Source organism: Mytilus galloprovincialis, chromosome 11 (genome assembly GCF_965363235.1).
Source record: "Mytilus galloprovincialis chromosome 11, xbMytGall1.hap1.1, whole genome shotgun sequence".
NCBI classification, from domain to species: domain Eukaryota; kingdom Metazoa; phylum Mollusca; class Bivalvia; order Mytilida; family Mytilidae; genus Mytilus; species Mytilus galloprovincialis.
Window position 1 is genome coordinate 83,035,413 of NC_134848.1, and position 27,633 is coordinate 83,063,045.

Consider the following 27,633-nt stretch of genomic DNA (forward strand, 5'->3'; position numbering starts at 1 on the left):
AATATTGTGTAATGTTCTGTCATCCAAACATTTTGAGAAATTAAAAAAGAAAATGTCAAGTTCTGTACTTGTATGAATTGGAATAATTCATTAAAGTGTATTCTTGATTATTTTAGCTCTTCTCTTTTAATTCAGTAATTATCTTTAATAAAACTGCTCTGGTGTTCAAATCTTTAAATTGTTTTTCTTAACATTTCATTCTATAAAATAACAAAATGCCTATCAATTTTTACAGGCATTTTGTAAAATGCCTAGAAAATTTAGTCATTATGTATAATGATTGAATCTTACAGGCATTTTACAAAATGCCTAAATTTAGAAAATGCCTGTAACATATATATATATCAAAGAAACACAAAAAGGCATAAAGACAAAGCACATTAGCAAAATTGAAAAAGATAAGCATACAAAAAAAGTTTTACAATAGCACAATAACGGGGGGTACATGTACAGAGCCACGTCATATCTATATATAAAAAAAAAAAAAAAAAACCCACATAGCATATAGAAAAAGCACATTATCAAAAAAGAAAGACAAGAATACGAGAATTATTATCGACAATAACACAATCATTATGGCGATATGTACAAGTACCGAGCCACGTCAAATGGGTATAAATAAAAACAGTATAAACAGTTAATTAAAAGTGATATTATAACATGTTATTAAGATGATAGATTACGTCAGTACACATAAACCCTACTTCAATGCTATCGTGTATTATTTGCAAACTTGATACGGAATATTTCAGCGTGTGCACTCTATTCTCGGAATATCAACATTATTATTATCGTATTATCTTGGTACCTTCCGATGAACGTTTTTTTTTTTTATAGAAAAATGACGAGACGTTCTTTGACATACCCCTGGTTCATCAACTAGTGACGTTTTACAAAGTCTACAAGTTCTTGAATACCGAATATGTTGGGAAAATGTATATCTCATATGCATATGAAGATGGTATGTTTCTTCTAAGATGGGGGGAATTGATTCTATCAAAATTAAAATCGTTTCGTTTGTGATGAATTTTAGTACGGAGATGACTGTGTATGTCAAATTCGAGGTAAAGGTATAAAAATGAGGCAGAGGAAGCAGTGTCTATTGTTTCTTTAATTCTAAGTTCTGCGGGATATATTAATGTAATCTAATTAGAATTCAAGTTTCAATTGATAATAAAAAGAACACCATCAAAATATCTGAAAGTAAAATTGAATGATCTGGGTTCTTTGATCTTTTGCCCAAGTTTTGTGGAAGTGTCTAAAGAAACTCCGATTGAATATGAGGTCAAGGTCAATAAAAAAAATGACGGACGGAAATTAAGTAACATAAGACATCTATTTACAAAGTATAAAGTATGCAGGTCTTCCAGGTTAGCTAACGCTACTTCGTCATGATGATGATGATGATGATGACGACGACGACGATGACGATGATGATGATGATGACGATGATGATGATGATGATGATGATGATGATGATGATGATGATGAATTAAGCACGAGTTTGCACTTTATGCCGATATATTACCCTTTGCTATCACGTGTGGTGAAATACTTAACATAAAGGGATAGTCCAGCACCCAGCGTTCAAGATATAATCACCAATCTTTAAATTACTTAGTAAGAGGATATCATCTTAATAGCAGAACGTGGAACTACATGATCATCAAATTGAGAATGGAAATAGGGAATGTGTTAAAGAGACAACAACCTGACCATAGAGCAGAACACATTTATGCATTTATTGTATTTTTTACAAATAGTGGACTAAAGGCACTGTACAACACAATTAATAACCAAGATTAGAGTGCACACGCTGAAATGGCTTGCCTTCTTTACTAACCATTGATTTTATGGTAATACATATGTAGTCCTAAATATAAACCTTTGGTGCAAGTATCCCATAAACTTAACATGATCCAAGAAAATGAGGTCAAGGTCAGATAAAATAAACGATAAATACACCTTACATTTATTCAATAGACAAAACATAGTTGACCTATTGCTTATGGTTTCTAAGAAATACTAGTAGACTTAACCAAGAAAACTTAAAAATTTACCAATAAACCATCAAAATGATTCAAAGGTCAGATGAACCATGCCAGACAGAAATGTATACCTTACAATCAATCTATGCATTAACTATAGTTGACCTTTGCCTATAGTATCTTAGAAACAAACTTAATCATAAAAACTTAACATTGACCAATGAACATGAGGTCAAGGTCAGATGAGTCCTGCCAGAAAACATTATTCGAGCGTCACTGGTGAGTCTTTTGAAGACGAAATGCGCGTATGGCGTAAATACAAAATTTAATTCTGGTATCTATGATTATAATGATTTTATTTACAACCACTGGGTCGATTACACTGCTGGTGAAATTTAATTCCCCGAGGGTATCACCAGCCCAGTAGTCAGCACTTTTGTGCTGACATGAATTATCATTGAGTCATAATTACAAAACTTTGGAGTGTTAGAAATACAGATCAAACACAAAAATATAACTTTGATTACTGAACTTTGATAATGAGGTCAAGGTCAGATGTCAACTGTCTGTTTGAAATGTACACCTTACAATCATTCCATACACCAAATATAGAAGACATACATATTGCTTATAGTATCTGATATATGAAATTAACCTTGTTCACTGATCCAGGTCAAATAAAAACTGTCTGGCGGACAAGAGGACCCTGTAAGGTACACACATACTAAATATAGTTAGTGTTCACTGATCCAGGTCAAATAAAAACTGTCTGGCGGACAAGTGGACCCTGTAAGGTACACACATACTAAATATAGTTAGTGTTCACTGATCCAGGTCAAATAAAAACTGTCTGGCGGACAAGAGGACCCTGCAAGGTACACACACACTAAATATAGTAAACATATCACTCATAATTAGAAAGAAATTAACATTACAAAAAATCTTGTCTTTTTTTCAAGTAGTCACTGAACCATGAAAATGAGGTCAAGGACAATGGACATAAAACTTCGTAAAATAAGGCATCTATACCATGTCCACTTGTATTTTTTCCATCTGATGAGTAAGGCCTTTTTTAACTAATTTTTATAGTTCGTTAATATGTTGTTCTGTTCTACCACTGTCTCAGATTAGGGGGAGGATTAGGATCCCGCTAACATGTTTAACCCCACCACAATCTGTATGTATGTGCCTGTCCTAAGTCAGGAGCTTGTAATTCAGTGGTTTTCGTTTGTAAATGTGTTTCATTTTTGTTTTTATGCCCCACCTACGATAGTAGAGGGGCATTATGTTTTCTCGTCTGTGCCTCCGTTCGTTCGTCCGTTCGTTCGTTCGTCCCGCTTCAGGTTAAAGTTTTTGGTCAAGGTAGTTTTTGATGAAGCTGCTTATGATATGATCTTTCTAATTTTAAAGCCAAATTAGACTTTTGACCCCAATTTCATGGTCCACTGAACATAGAAATGAAAGTGCGAGTTTCATGTTAAAGTTTTTGGTCAAGGTTGTTTTTGATGAAGCTGAAGTCCAATCAACTTGAAACTTAGTACACTTGTTGCGTATGATATGTTCTTTCTAATTTTAAAGCCAAATTAGACTTTTGACCCCAATTTCACGGTCCACTGAACATAGAAATGAAAGTGCGAGTTTCAGGTTAAAGTTTTTGGTCAAGGTAGTTTTTGATGAAGCTGAAGTCCAATCAACTTGAAACTTAGTACACTTGTTGCTTATGATATGATCTTTCTAATTTTAAAGCCAAATTAGACTTTTGACCCCAATTCCATGGTCCACTGAACATAGAAATGAAAGTGCGAGTTTCAGGTTAAAGTTTTTGGTCAAGGTAGTTTTTGATGAAGCTGAAGTCCAATCAACTTGAAACTTAGCACACTTGTTGCTTATGATATGTTCTTTCTAATTTTAAAGCCAAATTAGACTTTTGACCCCAACTTCACGGTCCACTGAACATAGAAATGAAAGTGCGAGTTTCAGGTTAAAGTTTTTGGTCAAGGTAGTTTTTGATGAAGCTGAAGTCCAATCAACTTGAAACTTAGTACACTTGTTGCTTATAATATGATCTTTCTAATTTAATGCCAAATTAGACTTTTGACCCCAATTTCATGGTCTACTGAACATAGAAAATGAAAGTGAGAGTTTTGGGTTAAAGTTTTTGGTCAAGGTAGTTTTTGATGAAGTTGAAGACCAAACAACTTGAAACTTAGTACACATGTTCCATATGGTATGATCTTTCTAAATTTATTGCAAATTTAGATTTTTTATCCAATTTCACGGTCCATTGGACATGGAAATTGATAGTGCGAGTGGGGCATCCGTGTACCTAGGACACATTCTTGTTCGTTCTTTTTTTGGTACATAAATAAGCAGTTAGTTTTCTCGTTTGAATTGTTTTACGTTGTCATTTTGGGGCCTTTTACAGCTGACTATGCAGTGTGGGCTTTGCTCATTGTTGAAGGACGTACAGTGACATTTTGTTGTTCATTTCTGTGTCATTTTGGTCTCTTGTGAAGGGTTGTCTAATTGGCAATCAGATCACACCTTTTTTTTTTATATATACAAAGTATGAAGCTTCCAGGTCTTCCACCTTCTAAAATATAAAGCTTTTAAAAGGATAACTAACGCCGCGGCTGCCAGTCACTTTCCCTATGTCGAGCTTTCTGCGACAAAAGTTGCAGGCTCAACAAAAATGACTTATGATTTATATTTGGAATTCAAAATACAATGCTGGAAAAAACAAAACTGCCTTAACTACGATATTAATTCAGACACTCGTTAAGTAATATTTGTATTTATTTTATTATTTTGTACAAAATTCGGAACCATTAGTATTATTTTTTGAATTGTTTTGCATTGGTCATTTGGGTGGTATGGTTTTTTGTGCCTAGTAAGGCGACCTAAAGTTGTTAACTTCTACAATATTTGGTGTCAGTGGATAGTTGTCTTATTGACAATAATACCACATCCCCTAGTTCTTATAATAGACAATTGTGTTTTTTTAGTTTTACACTTATAAATAAATTGTATAAAGAAACAGTAAATATCTTTTTAAACTATTCTTCTTAATTGTATTATATGTTGATATCTTTTATTCTGTAGAAACCGTCCATGTCCCAAAATTTGAACCATAAAACAAAGAAGACGCCATGGGCCTCGAAAGGAACAAAATGGACTGAAATAAGGTCTGGATCCCTGTAATCATCATCTGCAATACGTCCCCTGGCGAAATATCTGTAAATAAACAGGGGTGTGTTTCTAAAAAAATAGACAGAATATTAAGCTACCAAAATTTCACATGCAACATTTGTGCAAAGTATAATATATAAAATAGCAAACATTTCTTTGATAAAACAGTTCTACCTTAAAAAGCAGAACTCTGGTCCACAGATAATAAAAATGTTATCCATAATCTGATAAATAGATGAGGCCTTACAGAATGTAATCAACATTGTGACAAAACATTCATTAGAACGAACTGCCATGTGTCCAGGATTTAAACTCACTGACTGAAATCGGTAGTATGCAGTAGAATATGAAAGGATCAGTACAGACTATGAAGCTGAATGATACAATGCTTCATATAACCTAATCGCAAACTCAAACATGCAATCTATGCAAAGTTTGAAGTCAGTCAATTGACCGTAATTGAGGGAACCTGGCCAACTCCGTGGACATAAAGTGGGCCAGTGCTTATACAATTGCATACCAAATATCACTGACCTGTCACTAATGGACACACCTATAAACTGACCTAATTACAAGCATCAGTAAGACACTTCAGCCAAAAACAGAAAGTTTAAGTCTAGCTTTTCAGAACTTTGTCCATACTACAAAAGGAAGTGGTAATTCATTTGCAGAAAATAAAAAAGAATTGTCCTTGTTTTATTAAAAATCTTTTATTCTGTAATAACCAAATACACAATGCATTAACAACCAGAGATTATAAAAAGTATCTTGGGACTGTACACTAAAATGTCCCGGACTAAATGAGGGATTGGTGTAACCCGTTCCTGCCACTCTCCCTTTGGACAAGTACCTACAACAGAAAGATACTAAATAAAAGGTTGGTGTATCATATAGATATAAGAAGATGTGATATGAGTGCCAATGAGACATTTCTCCACCCAAGTCACAATTTTCAAAAGTAAACCGTTAGATGAATGAATGAATGAATAAATAGTTTATTAGAGTGCAACCTGAATATATACAATATAATGTATATTGAGTATTGACATAATGATTCAGCCAGCCAAATAGGCTTATGATGCACTACCGTAAACCGTTATAGGTCAAAGTACAGTCTTCAACACGGAGCCTCGTCTCACACCGAACAGTAAACTATAAAAGTCCCCAAAAATGACTGGTGTATAACCACTCAAACAGGAACACCAATCAAAATAAAAGGTTGAAAAACTTATGAACCACATCAACAAACGACAACTACTGAACAGCAGGTTCACGACTTACGATAGGTGCAAACTATATATATGTCATGTATATCAGATAGCTTGACTGCTGAACTGACCATTACTGAATCTCATGTTGAAGGTCTTTAAGACAAAGGTTCTACTACATGTATCACATTATCTTAACATTAATAATGATCCATGAAAAAGAGTTCAAGGTAATATGAAACCTGCCTGAGGGACATGTACACCTTACAATCATCCATTCACCAAATATAGCTGGCCTATTAATTACTTTATCTGAGAAAGGGACTTTATCTAGGCACCTTTAAGATAAATCAAAGAGCAGATTGCCATTGTTTTCATTGACACATGTATACATGTAGCTGGATAATATTATTTTCAAAACTAATTTAACTGCACATGTAAAATGTAATTTACGTAAGTTACAAAATAGCCAATCCCTGTTAAAAGTGTATGAACAATGTACTTAGGCCTATTGTGTTTTATTTTTGTACTATCAATTCCAAGTTTACTTTCAACAGCAGTCACTGAGACTCAGAGTGAGAGAAGTATTTCACTTCGTATTTTATCACCTATTTTCCTACGTTAATTCTAGGAGGAACCCCATTCCTAACTCGTTAACTATTTAATTTCCTTTGGCTCAGTGATCATGACTCCTTTCCGTACACATTCCTCGGTTTAAATTGCGATCGTTTTTAATATAATACGACGTTTATCGACAGAACAAGTTAATTTTTCTCTACGTGTTGTTTTGATTCAGATTTCACGGAAGTGACTTCCAGAAGGGAGACAACTCGAAACGATAATATGGAAGACTCCATTTCGCTTGAAGGGGTGTTGAAAGTAAACCTTTACGATGTGGACTACATTTATTTTAATTCAAATGATGCATATGATTTAAAATTATGCAGCAACAATAACCCTCAATAATAACAGTGACATATAAGCAAAACTCCACTTCAGTTCTTAAATGACCGAAATAGATTTATAGGAATTCAGAGAACTCTCGCATTTTTATCACAACTGGCGAATTCCCTCTGACGTGTTTCGAAATTAATAAAAACACTAAATATAAATACTGCTGAATTCTGATTTTCCGTGTTGTTAAAAACATGCATATAAGTCAAGGGAATTATCAAACATGAAGATTATAAAAAGAACATTATAGGAAAGTTGATTAAGTTCAATCCCTTTGTTTGTTTTTACCTTTTAAACCAAGACAATCATAAGAATCTGAGATGGTCCTTAATGTTTAGAATAAAACGGTTGACGTGGATTTCTACCATACTTGGACATAAGCTTCTTACAATCAAAAGATAGTATCAAGAGGAATATTTTTATCATTTTTTTTCCTCATTTTTGTTGAGTCTGCGATTAACAGCAAAAGTCGGCAAGACATTGGGTTCCGGGGAACCCTTGCAAATTTTTTTTATACTTGCTAAAGGAGCAAAAATAAATTGCTTGCAAAATAAGGTTGGTTTACAACTGATGTTTATTCTAATATTACAGATCAGGCCTCTACAATAACTTTGTTTTTAACTTGTCCTGTAGGACAAGTACTTACCAAAATGAACTTGTCCGAATGGAATTTTACTTGTCCGAAAAATAATTGTGAACTTTTTTTTTCTTTTAAAAATATAGTTAATTTTTATGTTAATGGCTTGCACAAAGTGAAATAAAAGAATATAACAGTTATAGTTTATATATTTATTATCTAGTGACATCCTAGTCAAATTTTGAAAAATGGCTACTGCATTTAGTCAAAAGGGTTCTAATTATCTAATTGTCATCAATGTCATCATCAGAGTGAGTCTGTTCCATGTCAGGATCTGGTAGTGCTCTCAATCCTATAAACTCGTAAGGGTTGAAGCCTGGTCTTTTCTGTCTTCCACTTGACCACCAGTGATTGAAGACTGAGTTTGTATCAAAATGATTGAGTTCAGGTCCTTCAACAGTTATGAATAGTAACATTATCAACATTTCTGGTTTTAGGGAAGATCTCCAGTCAGTTTTGACTCTTTTCATAGCAGAGAAGCCTCTTTCACACACAGCACTAGACAGGGGAAAAGAAAGAAGCAGCTCTAGTACCAAGATCATATTAATAAATCTTTTTTTCAGATCAGGGTAAATAAAAAAGTTCTCAACAGCCACTGTTGCCTTGTGTCTCCCTATATATGCCTTAAAATCTTTCCATTCCCCGTTTTGGTCCATGATTGCATCTAAATTACATCCATTTCTTTCTAGAATTTCATGGAAATTCTCTAACAGGTATGCCATCTCTTCATTCCCATATGTGGCTAGGTCATTTCTATCTTGTGGCCATTCACTAAAAGAAAGAATGAGTGATGCTGCCTTAAGTACTGGGTCTTTCTCCATGGGTTCAAACCTGTTGTCCAGAGCAGCAACAATCAAGTCAACTATCACTTGTTTCTGTCTTGTAAAATCTTCATCAATGTTCATGTTTGAAAGTTGAATGTCTTTATATGTACTGTTCTGGGAATCTACAGTAGCAAGAAAATTTGTCAACTCTTTGCCATTTGCAGTTTTTAGTTCAATCAAAGACAGATTTGCAGCAGAAATTGCATCAAACATTGCTGACAGGGTCAGGTAATCTTGCTGAAATTTTAAACTAAGAACACTGAGTACTTTTAAAATGTCAAGGAAGAAAAATACTATATACAGAAACTTGTAATCTTTGAGTTTTTTGCTGATAAAGGTAGCTCTACCTTGGACTTCTGCAGATCCAGACCTAGACTCCCGAATATGTTCAAAATGTGCTAGCAATACTCTGAACTCTCTAACCAAGACTTCAAGGGCCCTGTGAATGTGTGGCAGCCATCTTGTACCTGCAAGTTTTGTGGGCTTTAACACCTTTTCTTCTAAAGCCTCACCTAACTGCCTTAACTCTCGTAAGGCCTTTGGAGAGTATTGATAGTGCTTATACAAATACTGCAGTAAATCCTGTATTTCTTTCATATGTTTGTGGTTTTTGATTGCACTATTTGCTGCCAACTCAAGCCTGTGGGCTATACAGTGTGTTATAACTAAATGTGGAACATCACGTTTAATCAAAGTGGCTATACCACCACGGCATCCTAAATTTACAGAGGCTCCATCCGAACCAAAACCAATCAATTTATCCTTCCAATTGGGTATCCCATTCCTAGTGAAGGCCCCCTCAATTTCTTTCAGAATCCCCTGGGCATCTGCTTTTTCTACATCTTCTATACTGAAGTAGTGGTTAACTGGCCTTCCGTTTTCAACAAATCTCAGATAAATTAATTCATTTTCTGTGACAGAAGAGTCTGTAGCTCCATCAATCAGAATTGAATAAAAGTGCAAATCATTCTCTATTTGCATCTTCACACCTTTGAATAAGTCTTCATATATAAACTGGATAAATCTGAAAATATCAGGGATGATAGTGTGTGAAAAAAACACATCTATAAAAAAAAAGGAGATGTGGTATGATCGCCAATGAGACAACTCTCTAATTCTCTGACTAAAGTTAGTCACTTGTATTAAAGCATAACAGCAATGAATGATTGATCAGTAATATTGGGTATTGTAAGGTATATAAGTTTAGCAAGCATGATCATACTAAAATAAATAAGTATATCATATACAAAGTAACATGCATGAATTGAAAGCATAAATAAAAGCTGCAAGAAAAGTTAAAGTGCAAGTAGAAGCAGGCATATTATCAGAAGGCTGCTGTAGTGCAAACTAGTACATTGGGATGATGAGGATTAATATACTAGTACATGTATACATAGTAAAACTTGCAGTATAAAAATCTTATTACAATATATTTACTAAAATTTCAAATAATTGAGTAATTCAGTTTACCTTCTACAAGCATTATCAGATCTATAAAAATTTCCCATGTCTAGACCATTAACCTCTTGTAACTCAATCAATCTTGGAAAGTCTGTAAAGGGCTTTTCATGCTTGCAAATAAAGTAGGCAGTGGTGATTAGTTTCTTGATTTTGTCTTCATTTTCCTTTTCCATTTTCCTAACACAGGACAAAAGAGGCCCAGACTGAGAGGAACTACAACTTCCAGATGCCTCAATTTTTTTCATTTCATCTGATTTTTTCTTCTCCTCACATTTCCTGTGTGAATTGCTTTTCCAGTGAGCAATTAATGTATCTTTTCTGAAAGCACTTGTTCCTATGAACATGGAGCAATTTCTATCTGCTAAATCAGGATAGTTGTTACACGTTTGGCATATCATTGTTTTTGATTTTGACTCATCAACCTTCCCATCATCGTCCGTATGAACAGCATATTTTAACCCAAGGAATTCCTCTTCCCAGCTCGGTAAATACGTTCTCTGTCTTTTAAGCTCGTATTCTTTCTTCCTTTCTTTATACTCTTCTTCGTCTTTTGTTTTTTTCTTTTTCCCAGATGTAGTGAAACCAAATTTTGTTAAGTCCATGATTGTATCGAAGGGGTTTGTTTATAAAATGTCCGTCTCAGTCAATATTGTTATTTTAATCTCAAAGCTGAGTTACGTATCTTTAAAGCGCATCACTGATAAAGTTTCTCCACTGGAGGTTGTTCTAAATGATCGGAGGAAGATTCAGTAGTAAGAGTGTCGATGACTGGTTTACGTTTACAGAATGTGTTTTTTCTATGCAGAAGTATATGACAAGACAACAGTTTAAATTTATTATCGATTGATTTTGTAATCTTATAACAGGTCAAATTAAATAACATTTTTAAAACCTTATTGATTAACGAATTTCGTTTGATCATCAGAGTGGGATTTAAATTATTTTCTACAGATTATTTTACTTGTCCCATCGGACAAGCTCTACTGGGGTTTTACTTGTCCGCCCCTTTTTACCTCTCGTAGCGGACAATCGGACAAGCGTTAATGTCGAGCCCTGCAGATCTGTTAAAGGTCATGGGAGGATTAGTTTGTACATAAAGTAGGCTGTTGGTTTTCTGGTTTGAACACTATGTAATAGGTTTTGCTCATTGTTGAAAAACATACCCTGACCTATTGTTGCCAACCTCCACATCATTTGGCCTTTGATGGATAGTTCCACATCTCACTATTTCGTATCAGTAAAAATAATCTTTTGAATTAAGGCGAAGTGTACGTAATTAAACTACACAATGGATGTTTTTTAAATTTTACATGTAGATTCTGCTTGTAAAAATAAATCGGAAAATAAAATAAAAAAAGGGGGTAACCGTTTTCGTTTTTGAGATACGAGCTGTTGAAGTTAACAGCATCATGCACCAAAATTACAAAGGATATATAGGGAAAATCGTGAAATTCGACAGGAATTGTTACATTTCCAAGATTTTCTATTATATTAGACAATCGATTTTTTTTTAAATTTATGAGACGATTCTAAAATGTCTGAGGAATCGATTGGTGCAAAGAAAGTCCTTAGCAACCGTGCTACTTTTCAAGCTATACGCTGTTAAAGTTGAATCTTGAGTGTAAAAAAAAACAAAAAACAACGACAACGTTATTGACGTCGCCGCAACAGTTACGACGCTTCATATAGTCCTACTTGTATGAAATATATACCGTTTTGTTGGAGTTCGTGTTGCTCGGTCTTAAGTTCTTTATGTTACGTTTTGTGTACTATTGTATTGTATTTGTCTATTATATTCGGGTGCGTGCGGAGATCGCCAAGCTAGAAAACGGTTGACATTTTCTTCATTATGAACTAGAACTATTTTCGACCTCAGTGCCTTATTTTTTGTTAAAATCTAAACACTGCGACTTGTTTTCAAAATCTTTGTTCTCATAAAACTTCATTTCATCAAGGTCTCTTCTCAGAATATCAGCCATCTGTCTGGCACAGGATAACAAATCAATATTTAAGTAAATTTAAGTTGTGTGGTAATTCTTAGTACATTTGGGTAAATCAATCTTATCTTTGTGCCGCATAAGCATCTCTATAATTCAACACATCCATGAGCCACGACATTATATATTTTATGCATCGCATGCACTTCTTTTTATCACAATCCAGACCGGCTAGTAACCGTTGTATAACTTTACACGTCTGAAGACGAATATTTGCGTGAAACATTTTTGTATGATTTTTATTTCTGGAAATCAATCTGAAATCTACAACAGTCCATTTCCGAAAGTCGGGCTGGACCTTTACTTTTATGTGCATTCGGGATTTACACAAATTGTAACCCGAATAATTCAGTCGTATTTTTCAGCTGATGTACGAATGCTACATTTCTCGTGTGGGAGAAAATCGGACATCGAAAGGGCTTGAATTATTCAAGTTACTCAAATTGAAACTCGGGAATATATTTCTAGCTGTTCGGAATTCGCGGAAACAAATTTTCAGCATTACGGTATTGAATCAATAGAGATACCAATTATTTCTTTTAACAAATTCGAATACCAGTCAGTTTATAGGACTTCAGTTTGAAATAGGGGCGGCAATCCATTCGTTTTATCCAATCAATTGGAAAGGGGGTGGGGGGTCAACATTGATAGTCAAAAAGCCTTGAAATATTCAATAAAAACGTTGAATGTAAATTATATGAACTCCAAAATCTCATATTATAAGACTAGTAAACCACAGGCTTCTCAATTCTTGTATGATAATGAACTAGGTGAAAACCTAGAGCTGACCGAGTGCGAGATCCTCATGGATAATCATCGAGGTCGTTAAACACCCCTTGCAGTAAACTTTGGTTAAATTTAAAAAAAAAATCGAAATGTAATAGTCCATTCCACTAAATATTAAATTGCAGTTTAATACAAGTATCACAAAACTTCCCTGACCTCTTTTCTTTAACCATAATAGAGGGAGGAGGGGATCGAGGAGGGATCCAGATATTGAAATCCCGGGCTTAAAAACACGAAATCCGGCGAGGTCCCGAATTAAAAAAAAATCAAATCCCGACTACCCGAAATTCGGAAATAGAATTCCCGGATCCCGGAGTTCCGATAAAGGTCCTACCCCTCCCCCCCCCCTCGTAATTCTATATTCTATTCATTCTTAAATTTGAATTGAGACTTGATACTTCAAAATTACATTCTCTAATTTTGAATGATGCACACAGGCACAATAAAAGAAAACAGATTTCGCTATATATCTCTTCGAAATTGGAATTTGTGAAAGAAGAAATGACATGTTATATTTTATCTTACATGTGTACTTTCAATTTCAATATGGTTCTAAATTTAGATTTAGTTTTCCCATAAATTGCGGACGGAATAGAAGACACCTGTTTATTTTCTGCACATGTAGAAAAAGCTGAAAACTGGGGGTTGAATGACATAATTTTTACTTATTTTAAGATAAATGTTAGAATTTTTAAGTTACTGAGTAATTTTTGGGGCATAATTTGTTTATTTTTTGTTTGTTTTCCGTCTTTGTTCTTCCGACTTGTAAGTGTTGCACTAGTGATCAAATTATTCTCTTGGTATCGTCTGATTTCTTATATGAATATAAGTCATGTCCTTAAATTTTCAATTGCACAAAATACGAACATTTCAACGTCTTTTTGATTAAACAATTAAATTCACACGTCTTTCATTAATTATTTGTAACCTATTATAAAACTTTACGTTGAGTACTGTGTTTTTCGTTCAAGACTAGAGTGGGGTGTTCATTTTCGCCATATCTTTCCATGTTTTCTTCAGTTTATGTTCAGGTCTTTATGTTTTTGAAGTATACTGATATTTCTATATGAAGATAACTTCAAATGCAAAATATTCTTAGCTTGAAAACGTGTTTGTTTTGAGAAAAATCATCTGAAAAGTTGGATTAAAGGGTGTTTGAAATTTCCTGATTTTTTGTCAACGGGGGACACATATTCGCCGTTTTTACACATCTATTTAAAACCAAATAACTGCAGCTTTTAACAATATGTATCAAATAAATTTCATTATAGATGAATAGCAGACATTTGAAAGGTGTAAAAAACTGAAATTTAGGGCAATCAGTCAAAGAATTACTAAGAAATACTTCTTTGAAATTTTTTTTTCATTCAGGAAATTGGCTGAAAATCGTAGTCCGTCTTTCTGTCCTTTGCGGTAAGTGCCGAAATTTGGTCTCATTTTCAAAAATAATCAGATTTGTTATAAAAATATAATTTATCGGCATATTTCTGCCATTTCAGCCATCCTTTGAAGTTTTTAAACCTCAAAATCATAAAACGGCGAAATTGTGTCCACGGCGAATATGAGCGCCCCACTCTACGGCTTTTTAAAACGATATTGTTGGGTCAATTCAGGTTTCATTTTAATTAATTTGATATCAATAGAAGAAAATTTGTTACATGTTTATTTGTTTATTTGTTTATAATTTTGTTGTGAGGCGTTTTTTCTTTCTGTTGATATCATAAACACGAAATGCCTTCTCCTACGCGTCTAAAAAAAAAAAAAAAAACAGTGTTTTTAAGTCAGGCTGCACAAAGAACAACGTACAGAATGCTGTGATATCTAATTGGAATTATTTAGATAATTTATATTAGGTTTAAGACAGACAGGCGTGCTTGTTGGATTCATTATAGACCGCAGAAAGTAGTTTCTCTTTCGTGTGTCCTTTCTTGGAGTAAGGGAGATAACTTGCGTAACTAACGACAAACGTTTTTAATCCCGTATTCCGCTAGAGGCGTGCAATTACGTACACTTCGCCTTAAAATAACAATGGATTGAATGTGATTCGCTATAAAACAATTCTTACTGTGTCTGACTTTGTTATTTACCTCCCCTTTCTAATGTTGACTTGGCGTTGTAATCTTAAACTCTCAGAACCCTTCCATCTATTCTACATGCCAAAATCATAAACATAGAGCGTCAAAGACAACTATATAATAGTATTGAATGAAAAGACACACCAGAAGATTGAAGCTTACAATCAACATTGGTAATATATAGGTCATCACCTGTACTCGCATGTCGTTGGTGTAAAATCATCTAAAAAGGTAGAAAAACCTGGAGGTATCACAAATGGCTGGTTTCTAGGTTGTACATCATCTGATTCCAGTATATCCTCCTCCTCTAAAAGTAACAAGCTATTAACATCTAACTGCTGGTCTTTAGTCAGCTGCATAGGTTTACGTAAGTTAATGTAGATACTGGTCTCACCTGTTGGTACATTAGGATCACCCTGAAATATGGTTTATATCAGACCTTTGATCAAATACTAAGACTGGTTTAACCTTATGGTACATCAGGATCACCCTGGAACATTTTAAATAAAACAATCATATCAAACCTTTGATCAATCAATAAGGTGACAAAATGCAACAAAAGCTTTCTTCCATATGAGATGGTATACCAGTTATCTATAAAAGAGGGGGGATAGGACCTTTATCGGGACTCCGGGATCGGGTGTTTTTAAGCTCGGGATTTCGGGATTGACCCTTTCGGGATCTATAAATTCTTTTTTTTAAGTTTCGGGACGTCAGTACTGTAAATTCAGAAATTATTGTTATGATTTTATTATTGCATAAAATGCAACAATGTTATAATCGCAAAAATTTTTAAACTTGCATTTTATAATTTTTTATATGAATTAAACAGGATTTTTCAAAAAATTGCAAAAATTAAAATCCCATTTTATCTAAAATGATAAAATCGCAATAATAAACACATGCAATAATTTCTTAATTTTCTGTTACCTTCTATACAATTGACCTTTTGCTTGACTATGATAATTTCTTTGTCTGAAAGAAACCCACTTGTCCCAACTTTTGCACTTTCTAAAGGAAATACCTAAACTACCATTATAGGACACAATAAATTTCATTGTGTTAAGGTTTTTAGTTCTTTTTTTGATACTGCATTGTCAATCTGAGTTCTGGAATCAATACTGCCGTTCGGTTATTTCTTTTTTAATGCACGAGTTATAATCTCAATCAGCCCTTACAATATCTTCAAATTCCCTGATTTTCAGTAGGCCATTACTTTCCCTCTTTTAATTAAAGCATAACTATCCAATATCATATGTATACAATATACATGTGTTTGAGGGTCATAATGGCGATACTTTCATTACAAGTAAAGGTAAAATGATCTTGCCAAATGACATTAATAGTAATTCTATATGCATGTTGATAAAATGTAATCTGTTAAGGACAACAAAACAATAAACTGACTTTTATATATCACATTTAGTTCTTTCCAAAAATAACAGTTGCAGAAAATATAATGACTTGTAAGAGTATTTGAAAGCAGATATACTTTTTGATTTTTTAATTTTACTGGGTAAAGAATTCCACACTTTTGGACCACTAAAAGAAAAACTTGATTTGTATAATTCTGTATTTGATTTTTTTTCCTTTCTTTTCTAATAAAGATTGATAAAAGACATAACGTCGCTGGGCTTCTGAAATGTTGTAAATTACAAATTTTTCAAGAAAAAAATATCTCACAAACCATGCAAACAGGCTTTGAAAATTTTGGTAAAATGCATTCTTCCAAAATGTCATATGTGAACTTGAACATTTTTGTAAATAGCAGTGAAATGTGACATTTCTGGATTATCCAAGAACTTAAATTATTTTCACAGAAATAAAGAAATGTACAATTATTTTTTTCCCAAAGCTATTCTACAAGGATTTTCAAGTTTTCATACAACATTTTGGAAGCAAACTTTACAAACAACTGACATTGGCAATTTTGTAATATGTCTTATTTCATACATTTTGATTGGTCTAACTGTATGCTATTTTGTAATACCAAAGATTTCTTCCCGCCCAGACCATTGGTGTCAAAAAGTATTTTTAGCCAAAAAAGTCATATACGACATTTTAGAAGCCCAGCGACCATAAGTATTGTATTAAATATTAAATAATGCAGTGTGAATGTTGACATCTTTACATAGAAAATGATGGTTTGCTGTCTCACTGATGAGCATATGTACCCTACATCTTTTTATCTTGCATATACATCAGTTGTCTCATCAACTATAAAAAAGAATATTGAATCACCTTTAAAAATTCAAACAGACTGAACCTAAATATTTTATTCACAATGAAGATGCTTACTGTTACTCAATCTATGATCTCTATGCTTGAATTGTATCAACAAACTAATCTGCCACCTAGTGCTCATTGATGATGCCCTGCCCACCCAGGAAGATGTTAAGTGATGAATCTAAAAATGCATCACACAGTATAGCTGACTTATATAAACCCTGAAACCAAATTTCAGAAATCCTTAAGATGTAGTTCCTGAAAAAAAATGCGACAAAAAAAAAACCATGAGACAGACAGACAGACATCTAGGTAAAACAGTATACCCCTACTTTTTAAAATCGGGGGTATAGTTATGCAGGTATGGAAAGACAGACAGAAATATTCCATAATTGTCGTCGCTGGCATGCTTTAGAATATTTTATCTTACTTTTTCATCGAAAATGTAATTGTGTGAAAGAATAATTAAACTAAATAGTTTATACATCTAATTAGAACTTACTGTAATTTTGATGACCTCAGCTTCTTTCTTAATCATATCATATTGCAACAGGAACATTTCTATTCCATGAGCACTGTAATGGGCTAGAAGCAGACCAGGCTGTATTGGGTATATTGGGTCAGGTCTCTGGACTTCTATACGTGTCAGTCTATATTTCTGACTGAAAGAAAAAGCACATTTCCCATCTCATGAATAAAGCCTGAAATACACAATGTTTGATTGAATGACAGTGTCTTATAACAGAGGGACAAAAGATACCAGACAGACAGTCAAACTCATCAATCGAAAAATAAACTGACAATGCCATGGCTAAAAATGAAAAAGACAAACAGACAGACAGACAAACAATTGTACACATGACACAACATATAAAACTGAGAATAAGCAACACGAACCCCACCAAAAACTAGGGGTGATCTCAGGTGCTCCAGAAGGGTAAGCAGATCCTGCTCCACATGTGGCACCCATCGTGGTGCTCATGTTATAACAAATCTGGTAAATAGTCTTATTAGGTAGGTCACATTCATGAAAGGTATAAGTATCTACATCAAGTCCTTGGATTTCTTTTATTTCACCTAAATATCTGCTTAATTATTCTTTTTTTTTCTCTTTGATAATTATTTGGTTGTGATTTCTCCTCAATATAACAATGTATGACATAAGGATGTACATATTCTAAATAATGATATTATCACTTTTAATCTCAAGCAATCATCATGTTTCACATAATCTAAAAAGAGTTTTTGCCCCTTGTCTGTATTATATCACCCTGCATAAGAGTTATTGCCTTTTGAGTAAATAACCCACTTACACATTCTTCATGTAGCACTCTAATCTTTTCTGATCATCTATTGTAAATGGTATGGTGTGTTTATTTGTCTCCTTCTTAATCATGGTAGATAACTCCTGTCAAAATACATAAAAAATTCTTCTTAACCATGATAGAAACTTCCTGTTAAAATACATAAAAAAAATCTTAATCATGGAATATAACTCCTGTCTAAATATGCGAAAATTTCTTCTTGATCGAGGTAGATAACTCCTGTCAAAATACATGAAAATGTCTTCATAATCATGGTAGATAACTCCTGTCAAAATACATGAAAATTTTTACTTAATCATGGTAGATATTTCATTAAATAAGACAAAATTCCTTCTAACTCGTGTAAAAAAAGAAAATTTCTCCTAAATCATTGTAGATAACTTTTGTCTAAATATAGGAACATTTCTTCTTAATCATGGAAGATAACTCCTGCAAAAATACATGAAAATGTCTCCTTATGTCATTGTGTTATATACAGAAATTGAACACTGAAGTACAAAGATTGATAAAATAAAATTTGACTTCACAATGTATGTTCCTCTTGGTGAGAAAAATTATGAACAGTGAGAGTAGAGTTACAAATAAATCAGATAAATATAGAAAAAAAAATTTGTTCAAGAGTCAACTTCAGTTTGTTTTTGTTTTTTATATAATGCATGACATTGCTAAATATTTTACCAACAACAGGTCACCATAAAACCTTTAAGAAATGAGCAAAAAGGACCTCAATATAGCTTGGCTAAAAATACAAAACCTATTTATGAAAAAATTGAAACTTTTGATGACAAAAGCCAGTTTATTACAGATGATAACATAGAAAAGGTTTATTATTTGGCCTGAAAAAAAGGTGAATGATTAGTCCTTAATTCTTTACTTTGATAATACTGTAAATTCAGAAATTATTTCGATGTTTTCATTATTGCCAAAAATGCGACAGTGTTATCATCGCAATAATTAAAACTTGCATTTTGCACTATTTGAATCAAATAGGATTTTTCTGAATATCGCAAAAATTAAAAACGCATTTTAGTCTAAAATGACAAAATCTCAATAAGAAATACATGCAATAATTACTGAATTTACAGTAAATAAGTCAATATATATCGCTATTAATTACTTACCACAGAGGATCCCTTAGGGTGAACATGGCTTGACATCTGGCAACACTTAAATACAACATCAGATTCTTCTGTTTCCTGAAAAGTAATTAATTAAAGTTAATATATCCTGCTTTATTTAACACCTTCTTGTCATCTTCCTTTCAGGCTGCGTCATATAAAAGGGCAATAACTCCTTAAGGGGTCAACTGACCATTTTGGTCATGTTGACTTATTTGTAGAACTTATTTTTGCTGAACATTATTGCTGTTTACAGTTTATCTCTATCTATAATAATATTCAAGATAATAACCAAATACTGCAAAAATTCCTTAAAATTACTAATTCAGGGGCAGCAACCTAACAACGGGTTGTCCGATTCATCTGAAAATTTCAGGGCAGACAGATATAAGCCAAAATCTACATTTAACCACTATGTTCTATATTTAGCCATGGCGGCCATCTTGGTTGGTTGGCGCGGTCACCGGACACATTTTTTAAACTAGATACCCTAAGATAATTGTGGCCAAGTTTGGTTAAATTTGGTCCAGTAGTTTCAAAGGAGAAGATTTTTGTAAAAGTTTATGAATGCCGGACGACGGATGCCAAGTGATGAGAAAAGCTCACCTGGCCCTGTAGACCAGGTGAGCTAAAAATACACATTATCTTGTGTATGTATATATGTGACTAAATTATTATTAGATATTTAAAGTTAACAGTTTTTGTACATGTACTAATTTTATAGAATAACCTAAGGTTAAAAAATATTTCTGACTGTTCACAAAACTCTTATGTGCCTAGGAAATTATATTATTCAATGTTTAGAAATAAGATCCATGTGGAAACAAAACATATACATTTGTAATTGATAATGATTATTATGAGATATGTTGTAATAGGACACCGAATGTGTTAGGCTCTGATTCTGTCCATAACATGATAGAATTATATAAGGTTATTTCCCCAATCATATATATTGGCAATATTGTTGTTGGAAAATGTTGCCCGTTATGGGTTCTTGATTGGAATATAAAATTCTTATTCTTATGTGACTGATATTTCCCCCCAGGTGGTGCATGTAGATTTAGGAGTCAAATACACCTTCCACGTGTGTGTTCTATACTTACAAATTCTATACTCCCTGGATGTGCCTCACCATATCCATGTAAACACAGTATCTCTGTTCGATTCTTAGATTTATTTATGCTGATACTAAACACTTTCTTAGGTCGTAATGGCCCGTGAATGTCTGATACATAAGGTGGTTTGTATTCTGTTGCTAAAAGTCTCTCATTGTCTACCTGTACAATCAGAATTAAACATAAATTTAAAGAGGAAAAAAGATTTTGTAGCTTCAACATTAAAACTGTCCAAAGTAAACACTACTGTAATCCAACTTATCTTCATGAGTGATTTATTTTCTCCATTTTCACACGAAAAATCGTCATGATTACATAAAACTTGGATTTTTCCTTATTCATCTTCATCAAGTAGAGGGTCTTGGTGGCCGAGTGGTCTAAGTAGTTACTACTGTAATCACTAGCCAGTCAACACTGAGGTTGTCAGTTCGAACCCCACTCGTGCGGGTGTGCTCAACTCCAATTTTAATTGGATAGGATTGTCAATTTTTCTATCGAAGGTCAGTGATTTTCTCTGGGCACTCCTTCTTCCTCTATCAATAAAAACTGGCTGCCACAAAATAGCCTAAATACAGTGCTTAAAAGTGGCGTTCAAACACCAAAAATCAAATCTTCATCAAGTAAATTTAAGAATCACTAAATTAATTGCTGTACACAGGCAAAATTTACTCACATGAATTTCACATGAATCTCACATGAAATTCACATGAAAAATTTCACGCGAGATTCACCTCAATCGAGCTTATACATGAAACTCACGTGAAAATTTTCATGTGAATTTCACGTGAATTGAGATTCACATGAATCTGATGTGAAATTTTTCACATGAATCTGATGTGAAATTTTTCACATGAATTTCACGTGAAATTTACAACAAAATTTTTTAATATTTTTCAGGATTTTGATTAAATTTAAAAATTTAGATGTTATTTGAAATACTCTATTTTAAAAATTCATGTGAATTTCACATGAAAAAATATACGTGATTTTCATGTGAAATTCACATGAGTTTCACATGAGATTCACATGAAACTCACAAAAACTGATTTCACGTGAGTTTCACGTATAAGCTCGTTTGAGGTGAAATTCATGTGAATTTCACGTGAGATTCACATGAATTAAATTTCACGTGAAATTGATGTGAGTGAAATTTGCCTGTGTAAATCAGTTGAAAAGGGCAAAATGTAAAAAAAAGTATCTGTGATAATAAGTTGGTTTACAGTATATGCAGTTTCTTAAACAACGCTTGTGTGTCATACTAAAATTCACCTTCATATCTTAATGAAGTTTAACATTCATGATGACACTTGTTATTACAAAGTGCACAGGTTTGTTAGATAGTTGTCTCACCGGCAATCATACAAATCTTAGGAAGAACTGGTCACATTTAAACACTTTATATCTCAGCTGATAAGCAACCAAACAAACAAGATATATAATACATACTTTAACTTGCATCAGTCCACCATAGGGCCTCATGTTCCTTCTCCATAACCCTAGACATCTCCCATATCTGTGTAGAACTGTAAAAAATTTTATTAACACACATTGGTTAGTTTAACATATCTGTGTAGAACTGTAAATTATTAACACACATTTGTTAGTTTTACTCTGCTAGAGCGCTTGAGTTCATCAAGTGTTTGAGGGCAAAGTTAGTGATTCTCAATTGGTGTTTTCTGTATATATATATTTGAACACATGAGTACACTAGATAGAGTTAAGATGTCTAAGCTTTGTGTACATTGCTCTTTTGCTCTTTCGTTTTGCTTTTTTGTTTTGATTGTCACCATGGCACTTTCTTCTGTTTCATCAATATTTTTTGAAGAATGACTTATTTCCACTTTTTCAATATTTCAGTAGGAGCAGGAGATGCCTGGAATTCAACAGTTTTGTTTAACTTTGAATCGCTTGATTTTAATCTTCTTAATTAATTTATGAGATTTGAGTATCAGTTACCAGATGTCTCTTTAGTATAAATTTCCAGTTTATTAAAAAAATTTCTTTAAAAACTTAAAACTTACCAATGTATGTAACTGACCTTTTGTATAAATATTATAATATGTTGTGTCCCATTCCTCCACTTTAATATCACAAACTGTAAAAAAACATCAACTTATTTACTTAGACTGTATATATTTCTTTTCATATAAAAAAGAAGATTTTTGGTAATACCGTATGATTGCAAATGAGGCAACATTTCACAAGAGACCTAATGACACAGAAATTAAGAACTATAGGTCACTGCACAGCCTTCAACAATGAGTAAATCCCATACAACAAAGTCAGCTATAAAAAGCCCTAAATGACAAATGTAGTGTTTGTTATTTGAAGTATTGAGTGTTGACTGCAATTCTCTCATTAATCATGGTGACTAGTTTTGAACGGGGTAGGGAGCGGGAATGCATGAAGTGATCTATCAACCTTCAGTGCAGATCTTTTATGTGTCTTTTTAATTAGAAATTTTACATATACATTTATATAACAGCTCATATAGTTGTTAATGTCTGTGTCATTTTGGTCTTTTGTGGAAAGTTGTCTCATTGGCAATCATACCACATCTTCTTTTTTATACATGCAGCTCTTTTATAGTTTCTGTTAAATTTATTAACAACATGATTACGGTTAGTTAAATTAAGGTTTTTGATATTTTATTATATTGGGTGTTTGCTGTCTCAATAACCTATCCTCTTGTTTTACATCTTATATGTGCAATGATAAGGCTTTATACAGTATGTATATCATTTCTTACTTTTCTGACACAGTTTCTGCCATACAATATCAGTTCTACATATTGATCTTAATTGTGTACAGGTTCGACTTAAACGTCCTATATCTCTGCTGGGTATATCTTCAAGTATCCTAATGATAAGTTCTGGTGGTAAATTTGTTAAAAGTACTGTCATACTGACCCTCACATGTCATTATTCATCTAGGTCACATTTGTCCTCATTCATTATCTGAAAAATAAACAGAGGTCAAAGTTCTCATTACAGATAAATATTTCAATACTTGATTATCCAAAATCTTAAGCAAAATAATCATAATGGCAGCATGATAACATGAAACAAAGGTAAACATTGCGCCAGTGACCATGGTGATATTGAGCTAACAAATTCTTATCCACACACTGACACAATTAATAAATTTAAATTCAATTATGATGTTGACTACAAGGTAAATTGTATTAATTACCTAGCAAATGATAGCAATAATGACAAGAGTCCTTTTACAACAATTACTGTTTTTGAGAGGTGCTATTTGCGCCAACTTTTTTTCCAAATGTATCAATTGCGCCAACTCACCTGTACACATAGTTATCATACATATTTTAAAAATGATTAATGATTATTTATTATTGTTTTGGCTTATAAAGTATCTTTCTTAACATACTTAAAATAACTGTTACTTTTGGTGGTGAAAAATGAGGACAAATAAGAGGATTTGCACTATACATTGGTATACTAAATGTATGTTTATAAACCAACAGGTGAACACTAAATAATAAAGTGTTCAGTGAACATGGTGAAGAATATTAAAATATCAGTTTTAGAGAAGTCTTTGCTTTGATAACAAGGATATAACTTTAAAGAAATTATAATCGAATTAAGGGAAGCCAGTTGTTGTTTTAGATGTCCATAAATTGCAGCAGTAAGTGGCAGTAACCCGAATAATGTCAGTAGATAATTCTAAGATCGCCAACTAATCTCTGTTTGCAACATTAACCTCGATAGGCTATAGGCCGCTAGAGGGCGCATAATTATTCCAGTTAATGCAGCAGCAGTAAGATGCAGTTATCATATAAAAAGTATGAGAATTATTCAGACTGAGAACTCAGCCGCAGCGACTGTGTGTATAATGAGTTTCAAAATACTGCCTTTATGATGTTTATTATCATATACATATGTTGGAAAATTGTACATACATGTAGTTTTATGTTTTGAAAGTATTCTATTAGTATTGATTTAAAATGACTTTATCTCCGCCAGTGTAAACAGCCTGTCTCAAGCCCAGATAAAGGAGGTGGAAAGCCATTTTTCTTTTGATTGGCACAATCATATATTGTGTTTGGTGCATACATGTATGACAAAAATGTATGATACTATGTTATTTTAAAACAGGTCATATGTAGTCTAATTAAGAGGAAAAAAGTTGTGGCATAAAAGGATGCATTTTTGGCACAAACAAATTTCTCCTGCAAATTTATCGCGTACTGTACATGCGATTCATTATAATGACACGTTAACCTTGGGTCAATCATCAGGTGTCATAAATGTAATTTGCTTTCTGATAAGAAATCGATGACACAAAAGGTAATTTTATAGTACATGTACATTGCTAAAACGGCACAAGGGTGTTTTTGAAGAAAGCGGCAGGGCAAAAGGGCAAGGCTAATTGCATTATGGGCACCGCATCCTTCTATTTTTGGCTAGCGAGACCACAGTAAATTTTGTAGCAAAGGCTTATTTCTAGATTTTACTCTTTAGTTTTCCTTCTATGGCCACAGTCCGAATTTAACTCTGATGTACAACGACTGTTTTGCCAGATAAAAAAAAAGTTACAATACTGGTACAAAATTTTATACCAGTATTGCGATCACCAACTACAGGAGATCCAAGGGTCCCATGTCCCCAGCCAAGGCAGCTTGTCTGATAAAACAGCTGTTAGACGTTGTGCCAAAAATGCATCCTTACCTAGGTCTTAACATATCTGATGACCTAAAATGGACCAGCCACATAGGGAAAACAACAAGCAAGGCAAGCTGTACACTGGGGTTCCTGAGAAGAAACTTACGCCAGTGCCCCCAAGAGTGCAAAAAACTTGCCTACTTAGCCATGGTTAGATCCGTACTAGAATACGGTGCTGTCATCTGGGACCCATTCACCATCAGGGAAATAGAAAAAATAGAAAGTATACAGAAAAGAGGAGCACGTTTCATTCTGCACGACTATAAATCCAGAGACACCGGATGCGTCACAAATATGCTTTCTAAGCTAAAACTGCCACCTCTCCAAGAGCGAAGGAAACATCAGAGGCTGACTATGTTCTACAAAGTGGTTGAGGGATTGGTGCCGGCTATTGATCCAACAGATTATCTACAAAAGACAAGAAATAAACGCCAAGTGAAAGCAAAAAACTTTAGTGACTTCCAATATTCAAACATAGTGGAAAGACAAGAAACCAGAAATAGCAGATCGTATAAATTAATAGACTGCAAAACAGACATTCGTAAAAACTCTTTTTTTCCAAAAACAATAGTTGAGTGGAACCATCTGGACGAGGTAACTGCATGTCAAAAGACAGTTGAGGGTTTCACGGCTGCCCTCCAACGGTTGGACTAACCAACCCGCTCTCCTTCCAGTGCGCATATATCCGCGATCGGATCCTGCACTGTGTAACATACAGATACAGATACAGAAGAGTCTTGGACTTAAAGGATGTAGTGGTCTAGTGTGTCAGTCACAATGCAATCCGATTTGGTGCCACAATATCTCAGTAAAATGAGTTAGAATCCAGGCATTGTAAAGAACAAAAATTTGATAACGAAAATTTACAGATCAAACATTGTGAGGCTGATGTTTAGACGAGTTATATAAATCTATTTATTAAAGGTGTGAGTTCGAATCCCGTTGAGGGACAATTTTTTTTTTGTCAGCATTACAATCTAATTTTTGGTGTAATTTTCAGACTTTTATATAAATCTATGTATACATATTATATGTATATCATGTATATGAATCTGTCTTAGAGTTGTCATTTCTTTAGACGTACTTATGATTATATCACATCATTATTTCTGTGACAGATGCAAAACAAAAATGTACAGGAAGACGATACGTGAAAATAATACACGAAATCGGATGACTAATTTGTATTTCCGGAATATCAACTTTCATGTGCAGCAGGATCTGTAACCTGGTACTCGGTTGACTACACTTTGTTCATAGCTAGTGAAGCGTAAAAAAGCGGATTCCATTCGAACCACCTTAGAATACTACGGATTTTTGTGGGTTTCGTGTTGCTGAGTCATATGTTTAGTATACTTACAAATCTTATTTTATACCACTGAAACTCATAAGGACTCATGCATACCAACCAAGTTGTTCATGATGATTGGCATATTTTCAGTATACAGGTATAGTAGTAGTAGTATATTTTGGAATTACAACAGCTGCCAAATAAGATTGTGTTAGACAAGTGTTAGATTTCGAGCAAGAGTTTACACTTGACTGAAACTGATGAATATCTACCGGAGACTCCGAGTAATCCTAAACAAATGATTTAAAAACACTTCTTATATATATGTTCATGCTGTATTATATAATGATGTGGTTTTGTCATGATTTTAGTATTGTTGATGAATTCGCGTGTATTTAATTGTTTTCGCGGTATTTCAACAAATATTAGAACATAATTAACGGATTTATAAGTCTTAAAATTAGAGGGTTATAATCTGATAATTGCCTAGGTACATTTGCTACTTATAACTATGGACTGAACTGTGCCTATTATTGCTAATAATGTTTTATGTTTCATTACAGATGACCGTGGTCATTGTTCCACATTAAATACATGGAATAAATCATGTAAATAGACATTGTTCTTATTTATGACCACGGCCAGTAATCACTGAAGACCTGTGAGGAACACCACTTATACGACAATGCCTGCAGTACAGTGTCCAATACCTGGATGTGAATATGTCACTGACGATCTTGATGCAGCAATC

At 33.5% G+C, this 27,633-nt stretch overlaps 2 protein-coding genes across 5 annotated transcripts; both read right to left on the bottom strand.

Annotated features, from left to right (window-relative positions):
* Positions 1–4,766: 4,766 nt before the first annotated feature.
* LOC143052916 (F-box only protein 31-like) lies at positions 4,767–26,774 on the bottom strand. Of its 4 annotated transcripts, none has more exons than XM_076226082.1 (10): positions 26,676–26,774; positions 23,656–23,863; positions 22,945–23,001; positions 22,353–22,429; positions 20,895–21,068; positions 19,792–19,866; positions 18,659–18,753; positions 17,848–18,007; positions 15,312–15,535; positions 4,767–5,222 (listed from the first exon to the last, which is right to left on the bottom strand). In XM_076226082.1, exons 2-10 carry the CDS (start codon positions 23,807–23,809, stop codon positions 5,063–5,065), a joined length of 1,176 nt encoding a protein of 391 aa, XP_076082197.1. In that variant the 5' UTR covers positions 23,810–23,863; positions 26,676–26,774; the 3' UTR covers positions 4,767–5,062. The 4 variants fall into 4 exon arrangements, with proteins under 4 accessions (XP_076082197.1, XP_076082200.1, XP_076082198.1 ...); XM_076226085.1 differs by having other exon boundaries at positions 5,033–5,222; positions 15,282–15,535; XM_076226083.1 differs by lacking the exon at positions 4,767–5,222 and adding an exon at positions 5,869–6,027.
* LOC143052915 (zinc finger protein 862-like) lies at positions 7,935–10,264 on the bottom strand. Its single transcript, XM_076226081.1, has one exon. It carries the CDS (start codon positions 9,779–9,781, stop codon positions 8,201–8,203), a length of 1,581 nt encoding a protein of 526 aa, XP_076082196.1. The 5' UTR covers positions 9,782–10,264; the 3' UTR covers positions 7,935–8,200.
* Positions 26,775–27,633: the final 859 nt, after the last annotated feature.

Excerpts from the sequence above, each read along its gene's own strand:
- LOC143052915 (XM_076226081.1), bottom strand. The coding sequence starts at position 9,781 with ATGCAAATAGAGAATGATTTGCACTTTTATTCAATTCTGATTGATGGA.
- LOC143052916 (XM_076226082.1), bottom strand. The coding sequence starts at position 23,809 with ATGACAGTACTTTTAACAAATTTACCACCAGAACTTATCATTAGGATA. Across the intron at positions 23,002-23,655 it reads GCAGAAACTGTGTCAGAAAA|TTTGTGATATTAAAGTGGAG; the intron begins GTAAGAAATGAT and ends GTTTTTTTACAG. Across the intron at positions 21,069-22,352 it reads GTGGACTGATGCAAGTTAAA|GTAGACAATGAGAGACTTTT; the intron begins GTATGTATTATA and ends CTGATTGTACAG.